Source organism: Mangifera indica, chromosome 9, assembly GCF_011075055.1.
Source record: "Mangifera indica cultivar Alphonso chromosome 9, CATAS_Mindica_2.1, whole genome shotgun sequence".
In the NCBI taxonomy this organism is placed as follows: Eukaryota; Viridiplantae; Streptophyta; class Magnoliopsida; order Sapindales; family Anacardiaceae; genus Mangifera; species Mangifera indica.
The window spans coordinates 7299853-7326579 of record NC_058145.1 but is presented as its reverse complement, the minus strand read 5'-3'; the positions used below and the strand labels follow the sequence as shown (position 1 = coordinate 7326579).

Here is a 26727-nt window from a genome sequence, read left to right as displayed (position 1 = left end):
TGATGATTTTACCGTTAACCCTAACTGAAAATTTTAACAAAAATTGATTCATAGGTGAGACTTTAGGTTTTTAAAAATTAGCAGACATAATTTTGAGATTACGTTATATCTTGGGTGGAAATAGGTCTTTTGTCCTCTTGTTAATTTATATTAGTATTATATTTAAGTAGTGTTTGTTAATTTTTACATACGTAGGTATAACTAAAATTAGAATTTTTAATTTGTCAAGTTCAATTTTTTTTATATATAATATAATTACATATTTCTCTAATTATCTATTTTTTTAATTCTTTATATTGCAAGATTGAATTATTTTATATATTAATTTGATGTTTGAAACTAATTTTTTAAAATGATTTCTACTATGATTCCTAATGAAAATTAAATATAAATTATAATAGTAGTTTTTGTCTTTTTGAATTAGTTAATTTTATTTAATAAGGTATTTTCATAGGTTTTAAAAATTATAGGGTTTTTATAAATTTTTTTAATTATAAGGGGTGAACAAATTGGCTCACACTCAATTCAATTTAAAATCGAATTTGAACAAAAAATTTAAACCCAAATGGATGCACTTAAAACCCAAACTCAAAAATTTTTCAAATCAGAGTTTACACAAACCCAACTTAATTCAATTGGTCTGATTGACAGCTCTAAATGTAAGTAGGTAACATGTAGACTTAAAACCCTAGAAAACAACCGAACCTAAAACTAGTCCCATGTATTTTTCAACTCAACCCTAATGCATTAACATTACACACAAATAGCCTAAAGGACTATTTCCCACCCAAGTTTTAGCCCAATCACAAAAGAATATCTATGACAGATGAAAAATCTAAATACCCATCCATGATTAATTGTCGTCAAAATTTTTAGTTAGAAACATAGATAAAATCATTATTTTATCCCTAAACTCTAAACCCTAAACCCTTAAAAATTTATATAATTTTCTCTCAGATTTTAAAAACTAACACTTCACCCTATTATTAAAGTTTGAAAAGTTTAGATTTCACCTTTAGGGTTTGTTTTTTTTCTTCGGCCAACGGCGGGTGCTTTTCTCCCATCTTTTAGATTCGACCATGAAGAATGATGAAGGACTACTACCTACCACCACAAAGGACAACAGAGCGTCGTCTTTCATCATTTGAAAGATGTGATGAAATATACCTTTTCATCGTTCATCGTAAAAAAAGATCTTCAATTGGATTTGAGAAGACCGTTAGTAGGATTTGAGAAGATTGTTGATCGAAGATGAAACCTAGAAATAGGGAGAAAAACAAATTTTCAAAGTTTAATTATAAGGAGAAATTGTTAGTTTCTAAACTAAACTAATGGAGGAAATAAATATAAATTTTTTAGGTTTTAGGGTTTAGGATTTAGGGTTAAGATGATGATTTTAGTCATGTTTCTAACTAAAACTTTTAACAGCAATTAATTGATAGATAGGTGTTTGGATTTTTTAAAGAATGGAAAAAAACTTGGGTGGGAAATTATGCTTTGGCCCATACAAATAAAACAGCAAAACCAAATGAACTTCACATCTCCCTTCTCCACTGTCTTCTTCCCTAAACCCCTCAAAACCCATAATTCTCATTTTAGTCTCTTTCATTCTGCTACTTCTCAACCAAAACCCTTATAATGAAACCCTAGCTCCACATGACTGATGTTGAGCTCTCTCTCTCTGAGAAGAAAAAGCACAAAAATAAAACACCCAAGGCCGAACTGGATACCAAACCTACTGACATTGACACCCTTAAAGATTTCCTGATCAAGCCGCAGAGCTTCACTCCTTCTTTGGACATATCTGAGTGGCCAATCTTGTTAAAAAACTATGATCGCCTCAATGTACGAACCGAACACTATACTCTTCTCCCCTCCAATTTTCCTCTCTTAAGTGCTCGCTCGCCGAGTATATCAGGTACGATGTTTTGAATCTTGATAAACCTGTAAACCGTCTTAGCGCGAGGACGTCGCGTGGATTAAACGTATTCTTAGGGTTAAAAAAACTGGTCATAGCAGTACATTAGACCCTAAAGTTACTAGAAACTTGTTGTTTGTATTGATAGAGCTAGTCATCTTGTTAAGTCAAAATAAGATGGTGGGAAAGAGTATGTTTGTGTTGCGAAATTGCATGATAAAGTACCCGAAGTTGCAAAAATGGCTCGAGCACTTGAAACTTTAACCGGCGCTGCGTTTCAGAGGCCAACTTAGGATTAGGACCATTTACGAAAGTAAGTTGCTAGAGTATGATGCTAATAAGCACTTGGTTGTTTTTTGGATTTCTTGTGAGGCAGGTACGTACGTGATAACAATGTGTGTGCATTTGGGTTTGATTCTTGGTGTTGGTGGGCATTTGCAGGAGTTGAGGAGGGTAAGGTCTGGGATTTTGGGGAGAATGATAACATGGTGACAATGCATGATGCAATGGATGCACAATGGATGTATGATAATTATAGGAACGAGAGTTCTTTGAGGCGAGTGATTATGCCGCTTGAAGTGCTTTTGACAAGTTATAAGAGGTTGGTTGTTAAGAACGGTGAATGCAATTTGTTTTGGGGCAAAGTTGATGATTCCTGGGTTGTTGAGGTTTGAGAATGATATTGGAGTTGGGGAGGAAGTCATGTTGATGACTACGAAGGGCGTAGCTATTACATTGGGGATTGCGAAAATGACTACTGCTATAATGGCTACTTGTGATCATGGTGTGGTGGAGTGGATTAAAAGGGTGTGATGGATAGGGACACATACCCAAGAAAAATGGGGTTTGGGGCGAGGGCTTTTATGGAGAAGAGATTGATTACAGAAGGGAAGTTGGAAAGCATGAAAAGCCGACTGAGAAAACACCTCCGGAGTGGATGAGAAATGTGGTTTTGCCTACTGGTGGGGATTTCGTTGTTGCAAGTCTTGTAGCAGCAGCAGAACCTAGCAGATAAAGAGACTGCTGATGTGGAGAAGGAAAAGAAAAAGAAAAAATGTAAGGATGAGGAAGATGGGGAAAGTCGCAAACGCAAACTTGATGAGAGTGGTGATATCCATGTTTTGCTCGCTAAAAGGTCTAAACTTGTGCATGCTGAGTTGAAGAAGGAAGATGAGACAGAGGATGTTGAAGATGAGAAGAAAAATAAGAAGAAAAAGAAAAAGGACAAGGATAATGCTGAACTAGAAAAAGAAAAAGGGAGAAGATGGAGAAGGTAAAGGAAATGAAGCACAAAGATACGGATGAAGCTGGTTTACCTGAAACAGACAAGTCCAAGAAGAAGAAAAAGAAGCTGAGGAGGCTAATGGTGTCGATAATAGCGAAGCTGATAGAAGTGAGAAAAAGACAAAGAAAAAGAAAAAGAAAAAGAAACAGGGTAGATGCAACATTTGGCTATTAATTTTCCTACTTAGTGCTTATTTTATGAAATCTATAATGTTTGTTTAGTTTTGCCTAATGAATTGCCGTCTTTGTCTGTATTAATCTTCAGTTATATTGGAAGTAGTGAAAACTGAAAGGGTAATTAAATTAATGTCAAAATTTGCATAACCCAAAGAAAATTGTCCACTTTTAAAGGACTTAAACGTAATTACATAACATTAAAACTAGTTAACAGAATATCCAAATATTTTTAAATATACTGGAAATACCTTTCATACTTTTTATATAAACCCCTGAATAAGAACTAATGAATTCATATGTTTAATTTTACTCAATATTTGATATTGTAATTTCAATAAAAGGAAAAAAGTTTATGTTTCTAAGTTTGATTTGAAGGAAATTAGTTTGTGATATCGAGATATTTATACAAATTTTAATTCGAAAGGTTATTTATCTCTTAATTATGGGGTGTTTAAAATGCTTGCTTAGAATTATGCCTAAAATTTGCAATGTTTGAAAAACATTGAAGGTATTTCGATATTATAATTGTAGGAGTGAAATGATATTTTACAATGTGAGATGTGATTAAATATTGACAATGTTGGGGGGGGGGGGGGGTTGAAATGATATTTTATAATGAGGGTGTTACTAGATATTAGACCATGCATGAGGTGAAGGGATATTGCAAATGTAAGGTGCACATGAATATTTTACTTGAAATTTGGGGTTAATTGATATTAAGCAAATTTCGTCTATTTTTAAAGTGAGATACTATTATTACGAAAGATAGATAATCAATTGAATGAATGTAATATATATGAAGTGGGGGTAAATTGATATTTAATGATATCAAGGTAAAGTGATATTTTACGCTATAGGGGTAAACTGATATTTTATAAAAATCATATCGAATTATTCAGAGTATATTATTAGTTGCGATTTTAAGTAGAATTTTGGAATATATGTTACTAGAATTGGTGTAATAGATAGATATATTACCATGAAACTAATCCTTAAAACCATGTAATTCAAAGCCCTTCAAAGTTTGAAATTGTAAAAATTACAACCCTATTACCTAAAAAAGATTGGTAAATTGAATTTTTGCTAATGATATTTAGTGACTATATTGATACAGTTTAATATGAAATTTTTTAACAAATTTTGTTATCAATATTGGTCATTGTAGGATCAATTGAAAATAACAAGTTATGCTTTAATTCGATATGAAGGAGAATGAATCAAAAGTGATCAAAATATAATTGAATACATTGGAGGTAATAGAAAATGGTTAAAATTTCAGAGAAAACGATACTTGAGGGATTAATCTAATAGTTGAATGAAAAGTGTCTTATCGATCGGATGTTAAACAACATTAACCTTAACATGAAACCAAAACGTCTTAACAACAAATGCCTTGTAAAAATTGAAAATGATGAAGATGGCAAGTGTAACACTCTTCTCCAACTACATACTCCTATTCAGAATACATCCTTGAAGTGATGTGTCACCCCCCCTAAAAGAATTTTCAAAAACATTTATGATAACATGTATTTATATACTAAATGCATGGTTCCAAATATAACCAACCACAGACCCAAAAGTGTAATAAAATAAACCAAGATAATAAGTCAAATCATCCAAACAACATGCATAAAGAGATCCCAAAACACATAAAAATCTAGTCACAAAGATTGATAAAACAAAATAGCAAAATGATGAGAATGCCCTTGTCTAATTATGCAATACATGATGAGAAAAAATAGCAAAAAATAGCATGGCAAGATTGGACCATTTTTTTTTAGTCCATTTGTATAAGCCCAATACATGGTACAACTAGACAAGCTTTGTCCAATTGTGTAATGCATGTGACATGTCAGGTGGCACATCTTTGTGCCTACCCGTGCACGTGTGTTGAAGGAGAGGAGTTTAGATGAAATTTCATTACAACTTAGATACCTGCACAAATCTATAAATACAAAGTGTGAGTTGGGCTACACATAAAAAGTCCAAAAATATACAAAGCATATACAAATGAAAACTTGAGTTGTCGATTGGATTTTCTAAAATTCTCTATTCCTATGAACACGACATTCATCCAGAATAGAAGCCCTAGTAGCTTTCTTCCTGGATAACCTCCTATGTTTGTGCTCTGTATGGAAACCAAGGCGTTGCTTCACAAAGGTTGGATATCGTTCATTTCTTTGTCACATGAAGATTGGAGAAGCCATCGATGTAGATATAAACCCTAAAACACCCTATGATTGTTTTGAATATTCATGATAAATATGTTTTAAAATGGGTATCTTTATCAGGGTTTTAGGATTGTATGATTTAATTATTTTGGATTTCGTTACATTGTTTTTATGAGGCCTTAAAACCCCTACATAGTAGTAGTAGATGGGGAGGTTTGCTAGGATGTTTGAACTTACTAAAGGCCTGCCACCATCTAGGTTCTAGGATCATAAAAAACTATTGAAATGGGGTACCTAACCTATAAAATTGAAGTCGTATCGATATGGTGGTTGCAAAAAGATGTGATTGAAAAAATGATTAATAAGATGTTAGAGGAAGGGGTTATTAGAAATAGTTTCAGTCCGTATGCAAATCCTATGGTGTTAGTTAAGAAGAAGGATGACACATAGATAATATGCATCGACTATAAGGCTTTGAGTCAAATTATAGTGAAGGATCGATATCTAATTCCTTTGATGGAAGAACTAGTGGATGAATTGGGGGGGAGAGGGCTGCAACAATCTTCTCCAAGATTGATCTTCGCTTTGGTTATTGGTAAATATGCATGCACCCTTCCCTTATAGATAAAACAACTTTCAAAATGCATGAAAGGCATTATGAGTTCTTAGTCATGTCTTTCAGGCTCACTAAAACTGCATCAACCTTTCAAAACATCATGAATCACGTCTTTAAGTGACATCTCCAAAAATTCGTACTAGTGTTCTTTGATGATATCCTTGTGTATAACAATGATAAAGAAGCTTATTTGCATCATTTGGAAATGGTTTTGTAGTTGCTGTAGTCTTACCAGCTATTTGCCAAGCATACTAAATACATTTTTAGAGCCTTTATAGTGGAATATCTTAGCTATATTATCAGCATAGATGGAGTCACAATTGATCCTCAGAAGATTCAAGTTGTCTAAAGCTAGCCTCCACCTAAAATCCTGAAACAGTTGCACGACTTTTTAGGATTATCAGGTTATTATCGTAGGTTCATTAAACATTATGGGTAACTAGCAAGGCCATTGACTGAATTATTGAAAAAAAAACTCCTTTAGTTAGTCCACTGAGGCTCAAGAAGCTTTTGAAACACTCAAGCAAAGGCTGTGTTTGGCTCCAGTTCTTGCCTTACCTAATCTACACGAACCATGTACCATAGAAACTAATGCTTTTAGTAGGGGTATTAGTGTAATGCTTATGTAAAAGAGCCCCAATTGCCTATATCAGCAAAATGGTCCCTCTTAAAAAACTAGCTTCTATCTTTATATATGAGAAAGAAATGCTAGCTATTTTATTTGCCTTGTGAAAAATGGATCATTACCTCAAAACCAGCCTTTTGTGATCAAGATTGATCACCAAAGTCTGAAGTATCTGTTGGACTAGAAAACCACACCCCTACACAATAATCTTGGGTTCCTAATTAATGTAATATGACTACACCATCCGTTATAAAAAAGGATAGGAGAATGCACTTGCTGATGCCTTATCTAGAGTAGCCATTCTAGAGCTTCTTTAATTACCAGCTGTTGTGATGCTAGATAAGTTGATGCAACAAATGTAGATGGGTTGATAGCAAAATAGTCACTTGTAGACTATTATTGAAGCCAAGAAGGAAGACTTTGGTGCATATCCACAGTATGAGTAGTTGAATAACCAATTGTATAGGAAAGGGAAGTTGGTGGTGGCTAAAGATGTTTAGTTATAGAAGCGATTATTGCAACTTTTCCATAACTCAACTAGTAGTGGCCATTCAAGAGTCATTGCCACCATGAAGAGATTAACAGTTGTGGTTTACTGGAAGGGTATGTGAAAGGTTGTTCGAACTATATTAGGAGCTGTGTTGTGTGCCCAAGATTAAACCAAAGAATGTTGCATCTCCAAGTCTCTTATAAACCATGCTTATTTCTTTTGGAGTGTTTACAAAAGTCACTATGGACTTCATTGAAGGTCTTTCCAAATCGTATAGTAAGTCCGTTATCTTGGTGGTTGTGGATCACCTCACTAAATTATGCTCATTTCATAACATATAGCTCATTCATTCTCAGTCCATGTTTATCGCTCAATTATTCCTACAAAAAGTTTATAAGTTGCACGACAATCCTAATAAACATTGTCGTGAGACTGAGGGCTTACATTTCTTAGTGGGTTTTGGCAAGAGTTCTTAAAGCTTCAAGGGGTTAAATTGAAGTATTCAACCTACCATCCACAAACAAATGGCCAATCTGAAGTGGTTAATAGGTGCTTGAAAGGTTACTTGAAAGGCATGGTTGGAGAGTTGCCTCACACCTAGATTCAAGGGTTGCCATTAGTAGAGTTATGGTACAACACATCTCACCACTCCAATATCCAGATGTCTCTATTGAGGCTCTTTACGGGTACCCTCCCCTTCTTCATATCCCATATTTCTCCCATGAGTCGATGATAATTGAGGTGGATACAATGTTGAAGGTTAGGGAGGCTACAATTCAAATTTTAAAGCGCAATTTACACAAAGCACAACATAGGATGTAGCAGTTGGCAAATAGACGCAGATCATATCATCAATTTCACATAGGTGACCTTGTGTATGTTAAGTTGCAACCTTATAAACAACTTACCATGCATGCAGGAAACCAGAAGTTATAGGCCAAATATTTTGGCCCCTTTCTATTTATAGACGTGGTAGGAAAAACCGCATGTAGGCTTTAACTGCAATCGGATGCTATGATTCACAATGTCTTCCACGTGTCCTTGTTATGTCCTGCGTACTAGGTAGCACGAAAACGGAAACGTGGAAACGCGGAAACGTGGAAACGGAAACATGGAAACGTATTTTCTTAAAAAAGTAGGAAACGGAAATATGGAGAAACGTGTAAATATAAAAAATATAGGGTTTTTTTTATAAATACGAAGTTTTTATAAAAAATACAATAACCTATATTTTAATTAAAAAAATACAACAATTGATTTTTTCTAACCAATTTAAAATAACATATAACAAAATAATTTTATACCAAAAATAAACTATAAATTCAAGTTCTTGAAACATGTATGTATAAATTAAATTAATATTTATATATTCATCTTTTAAAATGAAAAATAAACATATATATAAATCAATATATTTTATCAAAATATATTGAATGCTGTCCTATTTTAATAGAAAATGAATGTTTCCAGCGATAATCTCGAGGACAAGCAGAAAGAAAATTCTGTTTCAAAGATGTTTTTTTATATTCTTTCATTTTTACCAATTCCTATAACATTCATTCTCTTTGAAAAACATACATTGTTCCATAATTAGCTTTCTTAGTGAGTTTCTCTGCTAATATCCAGTATTATATATGCTGCCAAAATTTACATTTTTTTTTGCTGGAACAAATTAATTTATTGAGACACCCAGCGGAAGAAGAAGACGCCCAGGCAGCAAGAAGAGAAGAAGATGCCCAGCAGAAGAAGAAGAAGACGCCCAGCAGATTGACGGTAAAGGAGATTGACAGCAAAGAAGAAGACGCCCAAAAAAATATTACGCACAGAAAACTATTTTTGTTATTTACTTTCAAAATCCTTTCAAGAATCCATTTATGATACACTTTCAGAATCCTGGTATGCATAGGAAACTCTTTCTGTTAAAGAAACGCGTTTCTCTTTTATCTAAAATTACTGAAATGGCCCCGAAACGTTCCGTACCAGTTTCGGGCCGTTTCGGAAACTGAAACGTTTCGGATTCGTGGAAACGCACACTCCTGTGCGTTTCCGTGCTTCTTAGCCTGCGTATGCTCGAGTTTTAGCCTCTCTTATATTTCCACTCCATTTCCAGCTTCATCGAACACCCTATGCTACACCTGATTGCAAATTAGTGCACCATGGTAGAGCCCTAGCTGTGAAACTTCTCGTTCAGTGGTAGCATGAGCCTTCTATAGCTGCCACTTGGGAGTTCGCCGACACCATTCATCACTAGTTTTCTTCGTTCTCCCTTGAGGACAAGGAAATCCGGAAGGGGGTAGTTTATGCAAACTGAAGTTAATTGAAGAGTTGAACCAGTGAGGATAGGGCAAAACGATTGACAAAAGCAGAGATGAAGCGCGATATTGGTTGTCAAATGAAGAAATGAAACACAAGAATGGATGTCTTATGTAGAAGCGTTTAAGTGGCATGGTGTCGTTTGAATTTACGTAATGCATGTATTAGATTGGTTACGGGGTCGTTTCGAAGTTCGTAATATGTGTATTCATTTGCTATTGATGTGGCGTTGTTTTTGTATGTGTAATACGCTGCGTTTTACTCTGTATAATAAACCTTGTGAGCGGGAAATGCAGCTAGGTGGTTTTATTCATGAATTCTGTTCTTCTCTGAATATTGATCCTTCTATGTTCTCTGTATCTTGAATTACCTTCTTGATTCTCACCGTAACTGGAACCACCGGCATCACTCTCTCTCTCAGTTTTTCCTTTTACTTTACCCCCAAAATGGGTTTATGTGCAGCTGTTATATTGAGGGACTGAATTAGGCATTGACAGAAAGTGAGTGGACAAGAACGCATGACCGGTCACATGATTCCGTTTCACATTGCATAAATTCATCTCGAGTTCCGGACTGGTTACTGTAATATCATAAGAACTATAAAAGAAGCTTCTGCATCAGAAGGTCAGGAAGTTCCCTTTCTTTTCTTTTTCTTCTTCAATTTTGTTGGGACATTATTTGAAGGCTTTTAATGTGAAAGGTAAATTCTGACTCTGTATAGCACTCATTGTACATCAAGGTTTCTAAGAGTTTAATGAATTGTACACCAGGGTTTCTAAGGTAAATTTCGTACTGGAAATGTTGTTATATTCACTGGTAATGAAGATGGAAACATCTTTTTGGCTGAGTAGTTTGTACTGTTTCACCTTACCCAATAAAAAAGTGAGAGATAAGAAGGTGATTTTGTAAAAATAATAACAATAGAAAGTATAGGCTATAAATTCTTAGTCAGTGTTTGGTGTGATGGATTGTTTACTTCAACTAATTGGCCACTGCAACATCAGCCTGACTCTTGCTTGCTGGTTGGAGGCTCCATTATCAGAGTATACTTCTGTGAACTTCCCGTAAAGTCTTAGTTTGCTTTGGTTGTGCCTTATTTGTGTCCTCCTAAACCAAGGCAAAAAGAAACCAAATTAAGCTCCATATATGCCTAACATTGCTGATAATTATGTTTACCAGGTTAATTATTCTTTGATATATTTTTCGTTCCCATTAATTTGAGATAAATATTTTCTACAGTATCTGTTCCTGAGTTTTGCTTCCAAAATTAGCTTAGCTTCAGTGGAAACCGTGCGTTGTTCAAGGAATAAAGTACTGTTTATTTAATCTTTTTATTCATTGGACTTAATCTAAATGTCAATTTTCTTTCCACTTTGTCTTGTGCTTTCTCTGATAGAGGGCAGAGTCAGGCATGCATATATTTCCCTGCTTCTGGATTTTTTTTCTTTTAGATAAAAAGGATGGTTTTGCTTACTTGCCGGCTATCTTGTGTAATCCATGACAAATCCTTTTTTAACATCAGTGGCATTTAGAAAATAAGGAATTTAAAATACTCCAGAAACTTATATAATCTATGCCATGTTATATTGTAAAGGACAATGAACTCTCCACAAGTACAAATTTATATAGAGAATTTAAAATGCACAAGAAACTCCTATAGTCTATACATGGTATATATTGTAAAGCGTCATGAATTCTTCCACAAATAAAACAATGTAGTAGCTTTCCTATTTATTCTCATACAGCACGTTGGCTTAACAGTTGTAATTTATAAAAGATCACAATCTAGTATTATTTTTAGTCTCTATTGGATTATGTCTGGCATCTATCTCCTTCACTGCCTTATCCAAAATGACTTGATGGATAAAAGCATAGTGTTTCTCTCCTGAGGTTTCTCTTGATCGTTTTCTTTAGAATAGCAGTACAAAGCCCTTTCAGATGACTTTCAACGAACTGCCGGCTATTCCTGCACATATGTTTTGACATAGAAGGGAGAGACAACATCAGTGTAGATAAATTTAGCATGAGCTCAAAATATCACACATTAAAACAGAAGATCTATGCTATTTATGGATGCACTACTATTTTTGAATGTTGAGAGAGTCTAATGGAATTATAAATTGAGATAAGAAGCATTAAGTGATAGACTTTTCTATAAATTAAACTTTGAACCCTTCTGACTAGGGGAGCCTCTTCTGTCCAAGGGGCTTTAGCTTATGATGATGTAGCTTTATTGACATATCTTTTATATGACACTCTGCTGCAGTAATGTGGCTTATTGCCTTAATTGCAAAGAAAGGGAAGTAAGAACTGAGAAAGTTTGTTCTTACCTAATGAATCCATAATTTAGGCAAGTATGAGTTTTGCATGAGGAGAGGCTGCCACACTATGCCATTGATGATTTTTAACTTCCAAAGTGGGAGTGACTGTTTCAAACGCTTCTACAAGCAGCTCCACTTTTCTTTTCCTAGCTGGAGTTAGTTTAGCAAGAACTTGTTGAAGTGCATAATCAAGCATCCATTCCTCAGCTTTTTTTCTTTCTTCTGTGCTGTGATGCCTTAGATGAACAATTTTTGCTTCAGAGTTGGGGTCCAGGGGCAGATATTGTGGCTCTCGTTGGTTGAACTTCCTCACCTTTTCTAATGACTTGATGAATCTTTTAAGGAGGATCAGTTTTTTCAGATTGCTCCAGTTATTCTGCATTTGTGGCATAGATTTATTTCCCAACTTTAATACTGTGGTATCTTCTGCATTAGAAGTGGTGGTCAAGATGAAAAGTTTCCCATCTTCACCATGTTTCTTTTTGGTCACCATTTCTGGATTCACATTACCAGTAATTGATTGATCATCAGGCAAGCCATCTTTAATTTCTGGGAGCTGAATTTCATCAATTGCTTGTTCAATGAGCTTTATGGCTTCAATCTGATCACATTCAATTTTTGGCTGCTTCCATTTTTGTTGTCAATTATTGTTTCCTGGTTCAATTCTGATGAATCCTTGCAAGAACCTGCATTTTCCATTTCAAGCAAGACGTTGACTTCATCCCCTTGGTCCTTGTTCTCAACATCCTCAAGAAGTGATTGTGTTCCACCTTCAGTGCTACTTGAGATCATGTGCTTCTGTAATAAGTACCAGAGCCTCTTGTGTTTCCATTTCTCCATTGTGGCTTCTTCTGATATACTAGTGGTGTTGTTTGACTCAGGTTCTTCTAATTGAGAAGACTCTTGGAGGAATTCATATTTCTGATCAGCTTCTTCTCTGCCAGCTGTTGCTGATGCCTCCAACAGTTCAGAAAATGAAGCTGAAGTGGTCACACTGCAAACTGCAGTTGATTTTGCATAATTTTCTGGGGTCGCGCTTTTGGGTGAACATGCTTGTTTATCAGCTGCCTTATTGGTCTCCAGCTTTCCATTGTTGAATTTAATATCTAGATCATTGATTTGCAAATCATATATCTCTGTGAGGATTTTTCCATTTACTAATTCCTCATGACAGGTGTTAAGCTTGTCATCTAGCTTTGAGGATGCCTTATCTGACAATGTCAACTTTACAAGCTTTGTTGGAGAGGAGTTAATGGAATCAGGCTGGTACTCTCTGAACACGGAATTATTATTCACTTTATCAAGCTTGAAAGCAATTGTTTCCCTTCCTCCAAATTTGTTTGGACAGCATTAGAAACCAATGTACTCATTACTGTATTACTATCACCACATGGTACACTTCTTTCTTTCAGCTCAGAACATTTCCCTTGAATGAGTTGTTTTGCACAAGAAAAACCACCAACTTGCTCTAGAGTGTCTTTGAAACTCATACTCATTTCAGCATCTGAGGCTCTAGAAAGCAATTTATTATTTTGCTCACTAGTGGCTTGAGCTGGAGTTGCCTGAGCAGAAGCAGTTGCATTGGGCCTCATATTAGCGCTAGTTTCTGGAAGCGGAGACACTGTTTCAAAAGCTTGCACAAGCAGAGCTACTTTTCTCTTCTGGGCTGGAGCTAGTTTAGAAATAACTTGTCTAAGTGCAAAATCAAGCATCCATTCTTCAGTGTTTTTTCTCTCTTCTGTATCTTGATGTCGCAGACTAACCTTTTCTGTTTCCAAATCAGGCTTCACTGGTAGACATTGTGGCTTCTGAGGATTAAAGTTCCTTAACTTTTCTAGTGCCTTGACAAATCTCTTAAGAATAATTATTTTTTTCAGATTGCTCCAGTTCTTGGAAATTTGCCGGCTAGACTTGCCCCCCAGTTGTGATGCTGCTTTCCTTTCTTCAGAGGTATCACTATTAATAACATTTAGCTGTGTTTCTTCTGGATCCTGTACTACACTCTCATTACTGCGATCAAAGGAACATGAGATGTCATCCTTTCTATCTTCAACTTGCTTCTTCTCCAAGAAATCTTGTTCTGAAGTGTCACTGGTTATTGATTGATCATCAGCTGGCTGGTCAGGAATTTCTGAGAGGACTTTGTCAAAAGCTTCTTGTACTAGCTTAATGGCGCCACTCTGCCAGAGCACAAATTTCTGGTTGCCTGCATCACTATCTCTTATTTTCATGTCTCAATCTGTTCCAGAAAAACTCTGGTGAGAAACAGGGTCATTATGAGATAATATGTGGTTTTCTTCATCTTCTTCTTCTTTGTCCTTGCCATCTTGAGGTAGCTCGGTTTCAACCTCTGTAGCAATACTTGATACCATATGCTGATATATCAGACCCCAAAATCCTGTAAACTTTTGCTTTTTTATTTGGGTTTTGTGGTATTCATGAGTTGTAAAATTTAGTATTGCATCACCAGATCGTGAAAACCCTTCATGGAAATGACTGTCTGGCTCAGAGTCTTCATTCTTTTCTTCATCAATTTCCATGGTTGTAGTGGCATCAAGAACCTTTTTTGATCTGGAGTAGTAACCTTTGAACATTTCCAAGTTGTCTAGCTCAGAATTTTCGTTCTTTTCTTCATCGACTTCCCTGGTTGTAGTGACATCGAGAACTTTTTCTGATCCAGAATAGTAACCTTTGAACATTTCCAAGTTCAAACATGCAACTGTTTCTCCATTGACTTTCTGGTTCACTGCTGCATCTGTTGGACCTCCCTCATTTCTGGTGCTCACAATATCATCACACTGCAAGGATAGAGTACTTTGAATGGAATCCTTGACTGGTGGAAAACTGGAACCCATGGTTTCAATGAGTTTATTTTCTCCACTGTGAGTGCCTGATGCAACAATTTGCCCCTCTGATCTCTTACCGTCACTGGCTTCAGGAATCGGATAAACAGGTTCTATTGATTTGTTATAGCATTCATCATTTGTTTCCTTAAATGTTGATACCACACCAACCTGAATGCTTGGTTTGTCCTTCAGAGAGTTAACTGATTTTTGGTTGTTCCAAAGTTGATTGGTGACATGATGTTTTACCAATCAATATGTCAGTGAGATTTTCAGAAACATCCATATGTTTATCTTCTATACAATGAGTGCCTTCTACTGTCAGCTTGACCTTGAGCGCCTTATCAGTAACTGAAGATTTTTCTCTTCTGTCTTTGGCAGCTTGTTGATCAAAAGAACCTCCATTATGGACCATCTGATTTGTCTTAGTTCCTTTCCTCCTATTAATAGAATGCTTTGCCTTTGGAACAGGGAGACTGTCTGGTTTCGTGCTCTTCTGTGTATTCAACAAATGCCTGCACATTGATACAAAGTGCTTCAATGGAGGTAAGTTGCCATGTCGATGACCATGAAGAGAACAATATGAATATGGACAAATTTTCACAGCTGAGATTCCTCCAGATTCATTTCCTCCCATTTGCAGCCCAATACCGGAGAAAACTTTTTAAGAGTTGAAGAACATGTAGCTCTGACAACACTCAAGTCTAAATCTTCAGAAAATTCTGAGCATTTCTTGGAGGGCCTCTTTGGTTTCAGACTTGCTGTTTTTGTTAAGAACCTCTGAGGTCTCAGAGTTGTTGATCTTTTAAAAACTCTTGCCGAGGAATCTGATTTTGACTTTGCTATTTTTGAATTTCTTCTATTCTGATCATTGTTATGAATACTAGATTCAGGATTATTCAGACTTGAATGAAGATGTGCCTTTGAATATGTTTCTGATGTGTCTGCCTTACTTGTTAAAAGAATTGAAGGCTGATCATGAGCATTTTCCTCCTTTCTACTAGATGCTCTTGGGTTTCCAATACTTGCAATCTTGATTGACCTCGTCTTCCACAGGATGTTCTTCTGGTCAATTCCTCTAGACGATACCCTCATCAACAGCCTCCTGAATTTTGTACTAGATACTCTAGTTGGACTCTTCACTGGCTTGAAAGTAGATCGACTTGATAACATTCTTGATGGTTTCTGTTCAATGGATGCAGTCTACAGTTTCAATTCACCTGAATTCTAATAAAGCAAAAGTATGACTACAAACAGAAATTTAGAATGGTTTCACTTGCCTGAAAATTCCCATTCTTTGCATTGGAACAGCTCGTTGGTTTAATATAATTTGGTTCTTGTGATGCATCTGAGATGACAATTGGGGTTGACTCTTCTGTGCTTGCAGCATAACCAGATAACAAGCTTGGAGATTGACAGGAGGGAGATTTTTTTAATCTCATACATGATCGTATGCTCGGCAATCTTGACAGCCTGATAGATCTCAACTTCATCTTATGATTTGCCTCTCTATGTCTGCTTTTGCTATTCTCAATCTCATCCTCAGAAGGTGCATCACTTATAGAGAGCATCTTAGACTCAGCACAATCTTCAGAATCTGCTTCTACTCCAACATTGAATGAATCCATTTTCAAATGATACAACAAAATTTCGTCCTTGGGAATCAAAGCTACAAGACAGTGTTGAGTATAGTTACCTTATAGAGGTGGGAATTCTTTTTCCTTGTTCAAAATTTGAGACACAGAAGAATGTTATTTTGTTTTTTGAGTATAGAACGAGGTATTGTTATTTCCAGGGAAGAAAGTTGACGCATAGGAAGTTTCAAAGAAGACTCACATATAAGAGATCCCAAAGTTTTTGTTAGGCCATAGTGATTTGTGTTATATTGAAAAGGGGCCAAGGGCATGTCAGATTTGAATAAGATTGCTTGAGCTGCATCATATAAACAAGGAGAATTGACTTGGTCGTTTTTAATAGACTTCAAATTCCATTTTAACAAAGCTTTTTACCCACAACTTATTGTTTCACTTGCATGCCACAAAAAAAACATTTTGTCAATAAAAAATTGATAACTATAGGGGCATTTTAAATAGAAACCCATCTGACAATAAGGAGAAATAAAAATAAAATAAAGTTACCCTCAGATACAGCTGGGTGTGGCCTGTAAAGGTTATGCTTGTAACAGCTTGACAATTTTAAGTATAAAGTTTATAGTATTAATTTACTACAATATTTAAGTAACTATTTTGCTGTCAGTAAATTTAAGTTTTGAAAGTTTGACTCCTTGCAATCTTTATATGAAAATTTAAATAGCTAAATAGTGAAAGAATCATTTAAGGAGGGCTGTGACTACACATGTTTTAATTTTAAGAGATAAAATATTCGTCGTCACATTAAAGAAATAATAATAACATAAATGCATTAACTAATAAATACACATCTTGTTATATTTTTGATTTTTCTATAAAAATAATTAAGAAAGAAATTATTTGGAATAATTATTGAAGAAAATGACAGATCTGAAACACAAAGCCGCACATCTCATGGATTATCAAGATAATTTGCTCCTAATAAATGCACCAAAAGTCTCAACTTAAAAGTCAGATTAAATTGTTCAAAATATCACTTTAGTTTTGGTTTAAAGTGAAGAATGGTTTGGTTCTATATAAGAAATTCAATAAAAATAATTTATAGTTTGGTGAGTATTAGTTCGGACCAAAACCTTAAATATTTTTCCTTTTAAGTTTTTCAACAAAACAACATTATTTTGTTTAAGAAGACAAAATTGATTACTTCAATTAACAAAACTAAGTGAGACATTTCACTTTTTCCTTCTACCTTAATTCGATTTCATCTTCTATTCATCTAAGTAGTATATGTGCATCAACATTAATGTTATAATGAAACCAAATAAACCAAACCTCCACAATCACCATACCTTAGTGTGTATATTTATTATTAAAATTAATGATTTTATTCTTTACTTTGCAAGAACACAATTGCCCAAACAATTGCTCTTAGCACATGATGAAGAAGCAAGAGCCTATGATTCATGTGGGAAGGTAGCAAACATTTGGATTGACAATGTTGACCTTGACGACTTAGTGAGCACGGCATCACTTTCATGGAAGAAGCTTTATCTTTTCATTGGTCTTGATTTATTGAGGAGCTTTGCTTTTCTCGATCCAACAAACTTGGAGAAAGAAAACTAGGTTGACATGATTGCCAACTACTCATTCTTGTGGTTGCTCATGTGGGCCATTGCCATGGGCTTATTGGTTCATTTACTTGCATCTCAACTCGATATGGCCATTGGAAGACACCTGGCTAAACTCTGTCATGAGGAATTTCCCATGTGAGTTAGGATGTTGTTATGAGTTATGGCTAAGCTAGCACTCATTGGTAGGGATATTTAAGAGGTTATTAAGAGTTCTCAATAGTTTGAATGCGATTAAGATATTAAGTTTTAGGGATGGCAACAAGGCTGGTGGGGTTGAATACCTTGATACCTATACTTATTCGTGTAAGGGAGTTTTCCCTTGTTCTCAACATAAGGATGAAAAGGAATTCTTGTTCCTTATCTATGGGAAAATCATCAATAATTACTGAATTGAAGATGTAATCTCTCTTAGGCATCTTATCAAACCCTTTTTTAACATTTACCAAACCCTTGCAACTAAGATAAAACAACAAAAGTATTACCCACAAAGACATTCACATCAAAACCAAGATTGAAGAAACACCTATGAAAGTTCAAAATTAATGTGCTTTGCCTTATCTATGAAAAAGAAATAATTATGATGATTACTGGGAACATGAAGATGGGAAGAGCTCCATAAATTATGCAAAACCTTGGTAATTAATTTTAAATAAGGCAGATATCATTCGTACTTAAGAGTGAGACTTGAGGAGACTTCAAAATTGTTGGTAAAATGTTTAAGAGATTATTTTGGTCATCTCTAAAAAAGGAAGTGCAATTTCAACACTTAAATTTACAGTAGAAGAAAATTGGTCAGAAAATACATTTATTTATTCAATAAAATTATGTGTATATACTTTGGGTACATAGATGATCTGTTATCATCTGATATATGATTTTGAATTAAAGTAGTATTCTAATTTTGATGGAATGAAATATTAATTAACTCAGTGTAGATTTTCTATAATATAGATATGCAATTGATGAACATTAGGATTGATATAGAATTAGATTGTGTCATGGTGGCAAACGGAAGGGGGAAGGGGCCTATGACTTAGAATAGTTGGCATGACGTGATATTGTTAGGGTAGAAAGATGAGAGGTTAGTGACAAAGCTGTTGAATTATGCGAGCCAATGAATATATGTATTAATGTTTTAGAGTCACAGGTACAAGGTAGGGACAAGTTAGGTGAGGTTAGAGATAGATATATTATTTTCCTAATTCTTCCTTGCCTTATTCTTGATTTTAGGTATTACATCTCTTCTTGTCCTTGTCGTATACTTATTTTTTGTTGGAGAATCACCTTCCTATTTGAGATAAAGTAGGTTGGGATCAAATTTGTCAAACCAAATTGTTATCCTTGTTAAGTGTTAAAACCATTTCATTTTATTAATATCCTAGTCAACATTGAAACAGTGTTGTGTAGGTTTTTAAGGCATTGTCAACTAGTAGTGCATCGAAATTAAAATTTAAAAATATCAAAGATCCTAAAACCCATCCAAGATATATGTTTTAATGCATAAATTTATGAACATCTTAAACACACGTATGGTATTTAAAAATTATACCTACATTGTTGGCTCATCCAAGACTTCATGTGGCTATATAAAGATCATTATCCAACCTTCTTAAGGCAGCACCTTGGTATCCATACGAGTACATATGAGAGGCAATCTAGAAAGAAGACCGTTAGGGCTCCTGTCAACTGAATCTTGGAAATTAGATCATGACAAAGTGAGAAGAAGGTCACAATAATGGAAGCTTGTATCAACAAGGTTCCAAGTGTGAAAATGTGTGTTTAGGATGTACATGTTGGCTTCTTAAAAAAAAAGAACTTTTGACTCAAACTAAATACTTTTATTTATAATATATGTATGAATCCTAAGTTAGTTATGATTCTAACTAATTAGGTGATAAAGTGTCCAAGAGTTCTTATTAAATTAATACTATTCATTTATTGAAAGTTTTTAATGCATAGGAATCCTAATGAAATTAAGATTCTAACTCAACCTAAACTTTTTATCAGACAAGGACTCTAAAGAATTCTTGTTTAACTAAAACACCTTACCCACGAGTTAACTAAGTTAGTTAACTTGCATCCATTTCTTGGCCTTACTTAGTTGGACTCCTAGCTAAAACCATGCAATGCATTTCCAGAATGCCAAGTGACATTGTGCATACCAAATGATTATAGTCAAAGCACATTCATACGTTTATCTTTTTCCATGATCCTAAAATTATTGTAAAACTATCCTTACCTCTAGGTTCATATCAACCCTTTAATGTGCGTGATTCATAATCTCTCTATCAAATTGATAGTGTCTAAATTTAGGTTGAATTTAGACATAAATCAAGATTGGTATCTGGTAAAGCTTCATTGTCACTTGGATGACAAAGTGTCAATGAACATCTCTATAAACTTTTACAACATCACAGTCATATGCAATTCAATCTTTTCTCAACTGATATCTTTTGAGGCTGAGACGTAGAAGTGTGTCATCTTAGTAGTTCTTTGATGTGAGCTAATATACATAAATGACTTACACAAATTAGGTTACAACCTTATCCTATTATGGCCATAAATTCAAACAATCACAAATGTCTTTCAACATTCACATATAAGATATCTTCTCCTATTCTCAAGAGTGATAAATCTTCTATTGATCAATCATAGTCTCTATGCTTCTTACAATATGACCAATCACTACCTTTATGATACCTCTATTATAATGATACTCGGGATAGTGTTTTATCATACTGATCTTTACACAAGATGGTTTGACAACCTAAAGTCCAAAGATCACTATAGTGTTAAGAGGATTTGTTCCATAGACACTAGAACAACTATCCATATGGATATCCTTTGATGGGGTTAGTTTGATGAACACGTCTACAAAGTGCACTTATGTGTTACACAAAGTTATCAGCAAACAGCTTTGACACATGAGAATTATCACCACTTTTTTGTAGGGTTGCTTAACATTATGATAATTTCATCACCATTACATATGCCCTTAGTTATTGTAATGTTAGGATTATGAACATTTATAGAATGACCACTTAATGTGTGCATAGGGTTCCCACAATCAATTGTCTGATCCTCTCGTCACAATTCTATCATTCTAAAGATATGTTATTTGTATAATCATGTAATCTCCTACTGTAGGTTGTATCTCGTTAAGTGATCCCATCATAACCTCAAACTCTGGCTCTGTATAGACCTTCATAACTTTCTAATACAAACACATGACTTTTGAGTTACATTTGTACTTTGATCGTATGTTACAAAGAAGGTGATGAAAATAACATCTATGGTAAAAATCTGGAAAGACCTTAACCATTACAGAGTAGATTGTATGATGTCGGTTAAAAATAATTGCCAACTCTGGTACTTTACTAATATAATCTTAAAGTTTTTTCAGAAACCAACACCATGTTGGATAATTTTCCTTTCCTTAAATGCTGAAAGTTATTGGATAAATCTGATTATTCCCATCCAATGCTACAATGAGAAATAATATCCCAGATATTGACCCTTTAAGAAAACAACATCAATGGCAATTATTGATCAAATGCGTTGTTGGAATGCATAGATACAACAACCTAATGCCATGAAAAAGTACTGAAAGCATTGTTACTCATCCATTTGTATATGCATCATAGTACCCAGATTAACACATTCTAAATTGTAGCAATAATCTAGGACAAGAATAAATGATTTTTTCTAGTATGCCCCTCAATACTTATATTGTCCAATTTATTTCCTGTTATATCTATGAATATTATTTATCAATTTTATACCTCTTGACAATATCCATAATGATCTCATTGGGTTGATAAATATGATCAACCAATACAAATTTCATCTTAAATAATTGGCTGAAAGCTTGAACCCTAACTTGTCTATGTATGGTTTTATTTGATCTCTTAGATGTGTGTGTGTGTGGAAAGTGTATAACAAACTTCAAATAAGTCAGTGGGTTTAATTCTTATTGATTGTGAATGCCATAAGCATTGCTCATCAACACACATTGTTAGGGTAGGTGCTCTAAAGCCAATCGAATTTGACATTTGTGTATGTACTTTTATATTAATAATTGACAAATGATTTATTATTATTCAATTGATATGTTGTCTATTTATACGATCGTACAAATAATATACCTTTAGAATTATATAATTGTGATGAGGCGATCGGATGACTAATCATAAAAACCCTATGTATACTTTTAGTGGGCATTTTAGAAATATCTATAATCCTAACATTACAATGAATGAGGGCATATATAATGGTGATGAAATTATCATAGTGTTGAGAAACCTTACCAAAACTGGCGATAGCTCTCATCTATCAAAGTTGTTATAGATGTTAGGGTAGATACCCTAGAGCTAATTGATTGACATTTATATTTGTAAATTATCTCATTAATTAATAAAATGATTTATACTTATTTAGTTCATATGTTTGTCTATTATATGATTGTACGAATAACAAACCCTAAAAATAGTAGAGTTATGACGAAAGGATTCGATGACTGATTGTAGGAATCAAATACACATGTTAGATAACTATTCTAGAAATGTCCATAATCCTTACATTACAATAACCAAAGGCACATGTAATGGTAATAGAATTATCATAGTGTTGAGTGACCCCAGCAAAAGGTGGTGACAATTTTCATGTGTCAAATTTTTTGCTGACGACTTGGTGTAACACATGGGTGCACGTTCTAGATGTGTTCATTATATTAACCTACCAGAGGATATCTTTATAGATGGTTGTTTTAGTGTCTATGGAACAAATCCTCTTAACACCGCCTGTGCATGTGATCCTTTAATGTGGGATTACTATATCATCTTGTGTAAAGATTGGTATGGTTTGACACTATATAATGTATTGTCATAATAGATGTATCATAAAGGTAGTAAACGACCATATTGTGAGATACATAGAGGCTATGGTTGATCAATAAAAGATTTGTCACTCTGAGCATAGGAGAAGATATCTCATATACAAATGTTGAAAGACATTCATGACTACTTGAATTTATAGACATAGTGGAATGAGATTATAACCTGATCCATATAACTCATTGATATGTATCAGCTCAAATCGATAAACTACTAAGATAGACACATTTTTATGTCTCAACCACGAGAGATATTGGTTGACAGAAGAATTGAACTACACGTAATTGTGTTGTTGTAAAGGCTTATAAAAATGTTTACTGACACTTTGTCATCCAAGTGGCCATAACACTTTGCTAAAGACCAATCATGGTCTATGTCTGAATTTGACCAAAATTCATACACTACTAATTCAACAGAGAGCTTTGAGTCACACACATTAAGGGATTAATAAGAACCAAGAGGCAAGGATCATTTGAGAAGAATCCTAAGATCATGAAAAGAAAGAAACGTATGAATATGTTTTCATTTGAAATCATTTGGTATGCACAGTGCCACACTGTATCATGGAAATACACTATATAGTTTCGACTAGACCCACATAAAAGTCTAACTAAGGCCAAACGATATATGTGAGTCAACTGATTGAGTTAACTCTTGGGTAAGGTGTTTTAGTTAAACAAGGATTCTTCAAAGTCCTTGTTTGATAGAAAGTTGAGGTTGAATTGGAATCCTAATTTAATTAGGATTCGTATGTATTGAAACTATCAATAAATTAAGAGTTTTAATTTAATAAAAACTCTTGGACACCTTATCACCTAAGTAGTTAGAATCCTAACTAACTTAGAATTTATGCATACCTTATAAATAAAGGTGTTTAGTTTGAGTGAAAATTTTTAACACAACAATCCAAAACACATATATCTTAAACATGCATTTCTATACCTAAAATCTTGTTGACCTAAGCTTTCATTGTATGATCTAATTTTTAAGATCCAGTTGACAGAAGCCCTAATAGCCTTCTTTCTAGATCGCCTCTTATTCATGCTTCTTGTGGAAACCAAGGTGCCATTTTAAGATAGTTGGATAACGATCTTTATATAGCCATGTGAAGTTTTACAAGAATATAATTTCTGAATACCCTATGTGTGTTTAACATATTCATGAATCTATGTATTAAAACGGCTATCTTAGATGGGTTTTAGGATCTTTGATAATTTAAAAATTTTTTAATTTCGTTGTGTTACCAGTTAATAACACCTTAAAACCATATAATAAACAACTTGGTGTAATACACGGGTGCACATTGTAAATGTGTTCATCAAAGTGACCCGATCAAAGAATATCTATATGGATAGTTACCGGTTAATAACACCTTAAAACCATATAATAAACAACTTGGTGTAATACATGGGTGCATATTGTAAATATGTTCATCGAAGTGACCTAATTAAAGAATATCTATATGAATAGTTACTGTAACATCCCCTTCCAAAAGTACCCTCCAAATAAAAGTGTTACTAGATTGACTATTAGAGCATATCATTTAATGAAATTCATAAAAGATAATCAAATCTTAGTAAAACCTCTTTCTTAAAATTGTTAAATATGTACTAAAATACCTTTATAGGAAAACTAATTTAGAAGTATATTAAAAGATGTTTATCAAATCTAAATCATTAAAAATATATTGTCTAGTATAACGACTAAAATAAAACTGAATGTAAATAAAAATCTAGAAAATGATGAAAATGCCTTTTAGCTCTACACCTTCTCACCGCCACTTGTCCTATAGTAGTCACGATCATTTGTATCTGCATACAAAGATAAGGGGATGAGTGATAAACACTTAATAAATAGAAGATTTTGTTTGATATGTAATCCCTAAAATTCTCCAAAATACTGTTGACCCTAAACTCTATCATCTGGAGTTGGTATCAAACTCCTTACTGAACGATGACAAGTCTTAATTATTGAACTAGTGCTCATGTTATACTTTAGGGTTAACTAGGCTATACATCTAACACTTGGGTCAAACTCTACCCCTACTTGGTCACTAAGGAGCCATTTCCCTTGGATTCCTATTTAAAGTGATGCTACTAAACTCGATGAAAGCATCTGAATCTGGAAGTTATACTATAACTAAATACTGGACTAATCAATCTAGATTAGGGGTATTCAAAATTATCTAATAACCAAATCGAACTGATTTTTAAATAGAAAACCGAACCAAAAAATAGGTTATTCAAAAAAACGATTCGGATACCGGTTCAAAAATATATATAAACTGAATTTTTGGTTTGGTTACTTGTTTGCCTAATTTTCAAAATCGGTTAACCGAACCGAACCGAACCGATTTTTAAAAAATTGAATAAAATATTAGTAGATTATTGAATATATTTTCAAAAAATTAGAAAAAAAATAAAATATGACAATTTTCTGAAATTCAGTTAACCAAAATTTCGGTTCAGTTAATTGACATTTTCGGTTCGGTTCAAAATCGGTTAATCTTCAAATCGATTCGATTTCGGTTCATGATTTTTTTCAAACCAAAAATTCGGTTCGGTTCAAAAAATTAGCAAAGCAGTTCGGTTAACTGGTTTTGAACACCCTTGGTCTGGATCGAATTCAGAGATTTGACACCTTGGTCATGTGAGTTCTCTTTGATTTTCTAAGTTTATTATACCTAAATTTTCACATGTTATAGGCTAAAAGTATTATTACTCAACCAAGGTTAGATAAAATGATAGATTTTCACCCATTAAATTTGTAAAAGCCATTTCCCGCCATTCTATTAATTTTTTTATAAAATTATTGAAAAGAAAATTAGGTTGTCAAACAATAATAAAAAGGGTCAAAGGACTACTTTCACCAAATTTTGATGATATGACAAATTTCAACCCTTAAAGTTTAAAAAAGTCGTTCTCCCACCCACCAGTTTAATTTATTGAATAATATAATATTTTTTCATAAAATTATTGACAAAACAAAACAGTCATCAAGTTAAGAATACTCTTTCTCAAAATTTAATTAAATATTTTTGTAACTTGCTTTATATTAAGAGATATTAAATTATTACCCTAAATTATAGGGATTTAACAAAAATGCCCTAATTTTAAGGCTTAAACAAAAATGCCCCATTTTTAAATTATCAAAAATACCCTCTATTACTTTTATATAAACCCTTACTCTTATACCTTCTTCTCACCATTCAAATTTTCAGTTTCGCTCAATATCTGATATTATGGGTTTATTTGGAAGAAATAAAATTTGTGTTTTTGAGTTCAAATTGAAAAAAATTGGTTTGTGATAACAAGTTATTTATACGAATCCTAACTGAAAACTTAATTTATTTGTTAAATCAAGTTTGTATATTTTATATACTTACATAGAATTATACCATAAGATAAATATTAGAAAAATATATGGGCATTTTGATATTTGACAATATATGAGGGGGTTAAATAAAATGATAATAAAATATAAGGGGTATGTTGTTATTAGATAATATATAAGGGTGTTAAATAAAATGATAAAAAAAATATAGGGATATTTTGATATCAGACAATATATGAGGGTGTTAAAAAAATATTGAAAAATATAAGAGATGTTTTGAAATTAGACAAAATACGAGGGTGTTAAATGAGATACGAAAAAATTTAGGGGGTATTTTTATATTATGCAAATATGAAGTTTCTATATTTTATATACTTACATATAATTGTGTTATAAAATGAATGTTAAGAAAACATAAGGGCATTTTAACATTTGACAATATATGAGAGGTTTAAATAAAATGTTAGAAAAATATAGGAGTATTTTGATATCAAACAATGTATAAAGGTGTTAAATGAAATATA

The 26727-nt window shown here is 33.7% G+C and overlaps 1 protein-coding gene, 1 long non-coding RNA gene and 1 pseudogene across 4 annotated transcripts; 2 read left to right on the top strand and 1 right to left on the bottom strand.

Moving 5' to 3' along the window:
* Positions 1–1656: 1656 nt before the first annotated feature.
* LOC123225709 lies at positions 1657–3492 on the top strand (annotated as a pseudogene).
* Positions 3493–9907: 6415 nt separating this feature from the next.
* On the top strand, positions 9908–15686 carry LOC123225109. Its single transcript, XR_006504103.1, has 2 exons — positions 9908–10218; positions 15230–15686. It is a non-coding gene; the product is annotated as an uncharacterized LOC123225109 (long non-coding RNA).
* LOC123225107 (calmodulin binding protein PICBP-like) lies at positions 11136–16592 on the bottom strand. Of its 3 annotated transcripts, XM_044648973.1 has the most exons (4): positions 16455–16592; positions 16039–16355; positions 11925–15943; positions 11136–11560 (listed from the first exon to the last, which is right to left on the bottom strand). In XM_044648973.1, exons 2-3 carry the CDS (start codon positions 16327–16329, stop codon positions 15359–15361), a joined length of 876 nt encoding a protein of 291 aa, XP_044504908.1. In that variant the 5' UTR covers positions 16330–16355; positions 16455–16592; the 3' UTR covers positions 11136–11560; positions 11925–15358. The 3 variants fall into 3 exon arrangements, with proteins under 3 accessions (XP_044504908.1, XP_044504907.1, XP_044504906.1); XM_044648972.1 differs by having other exon boundaries at positions 16039–16570; XM_044648971.1 differs by lacking the exons at positions 16039–16355; positions 16455–16592 and having other exon boundaries at positions 11925–15238.
* Positions 16593–26727: the final 10135 nt, after the last annotated feature.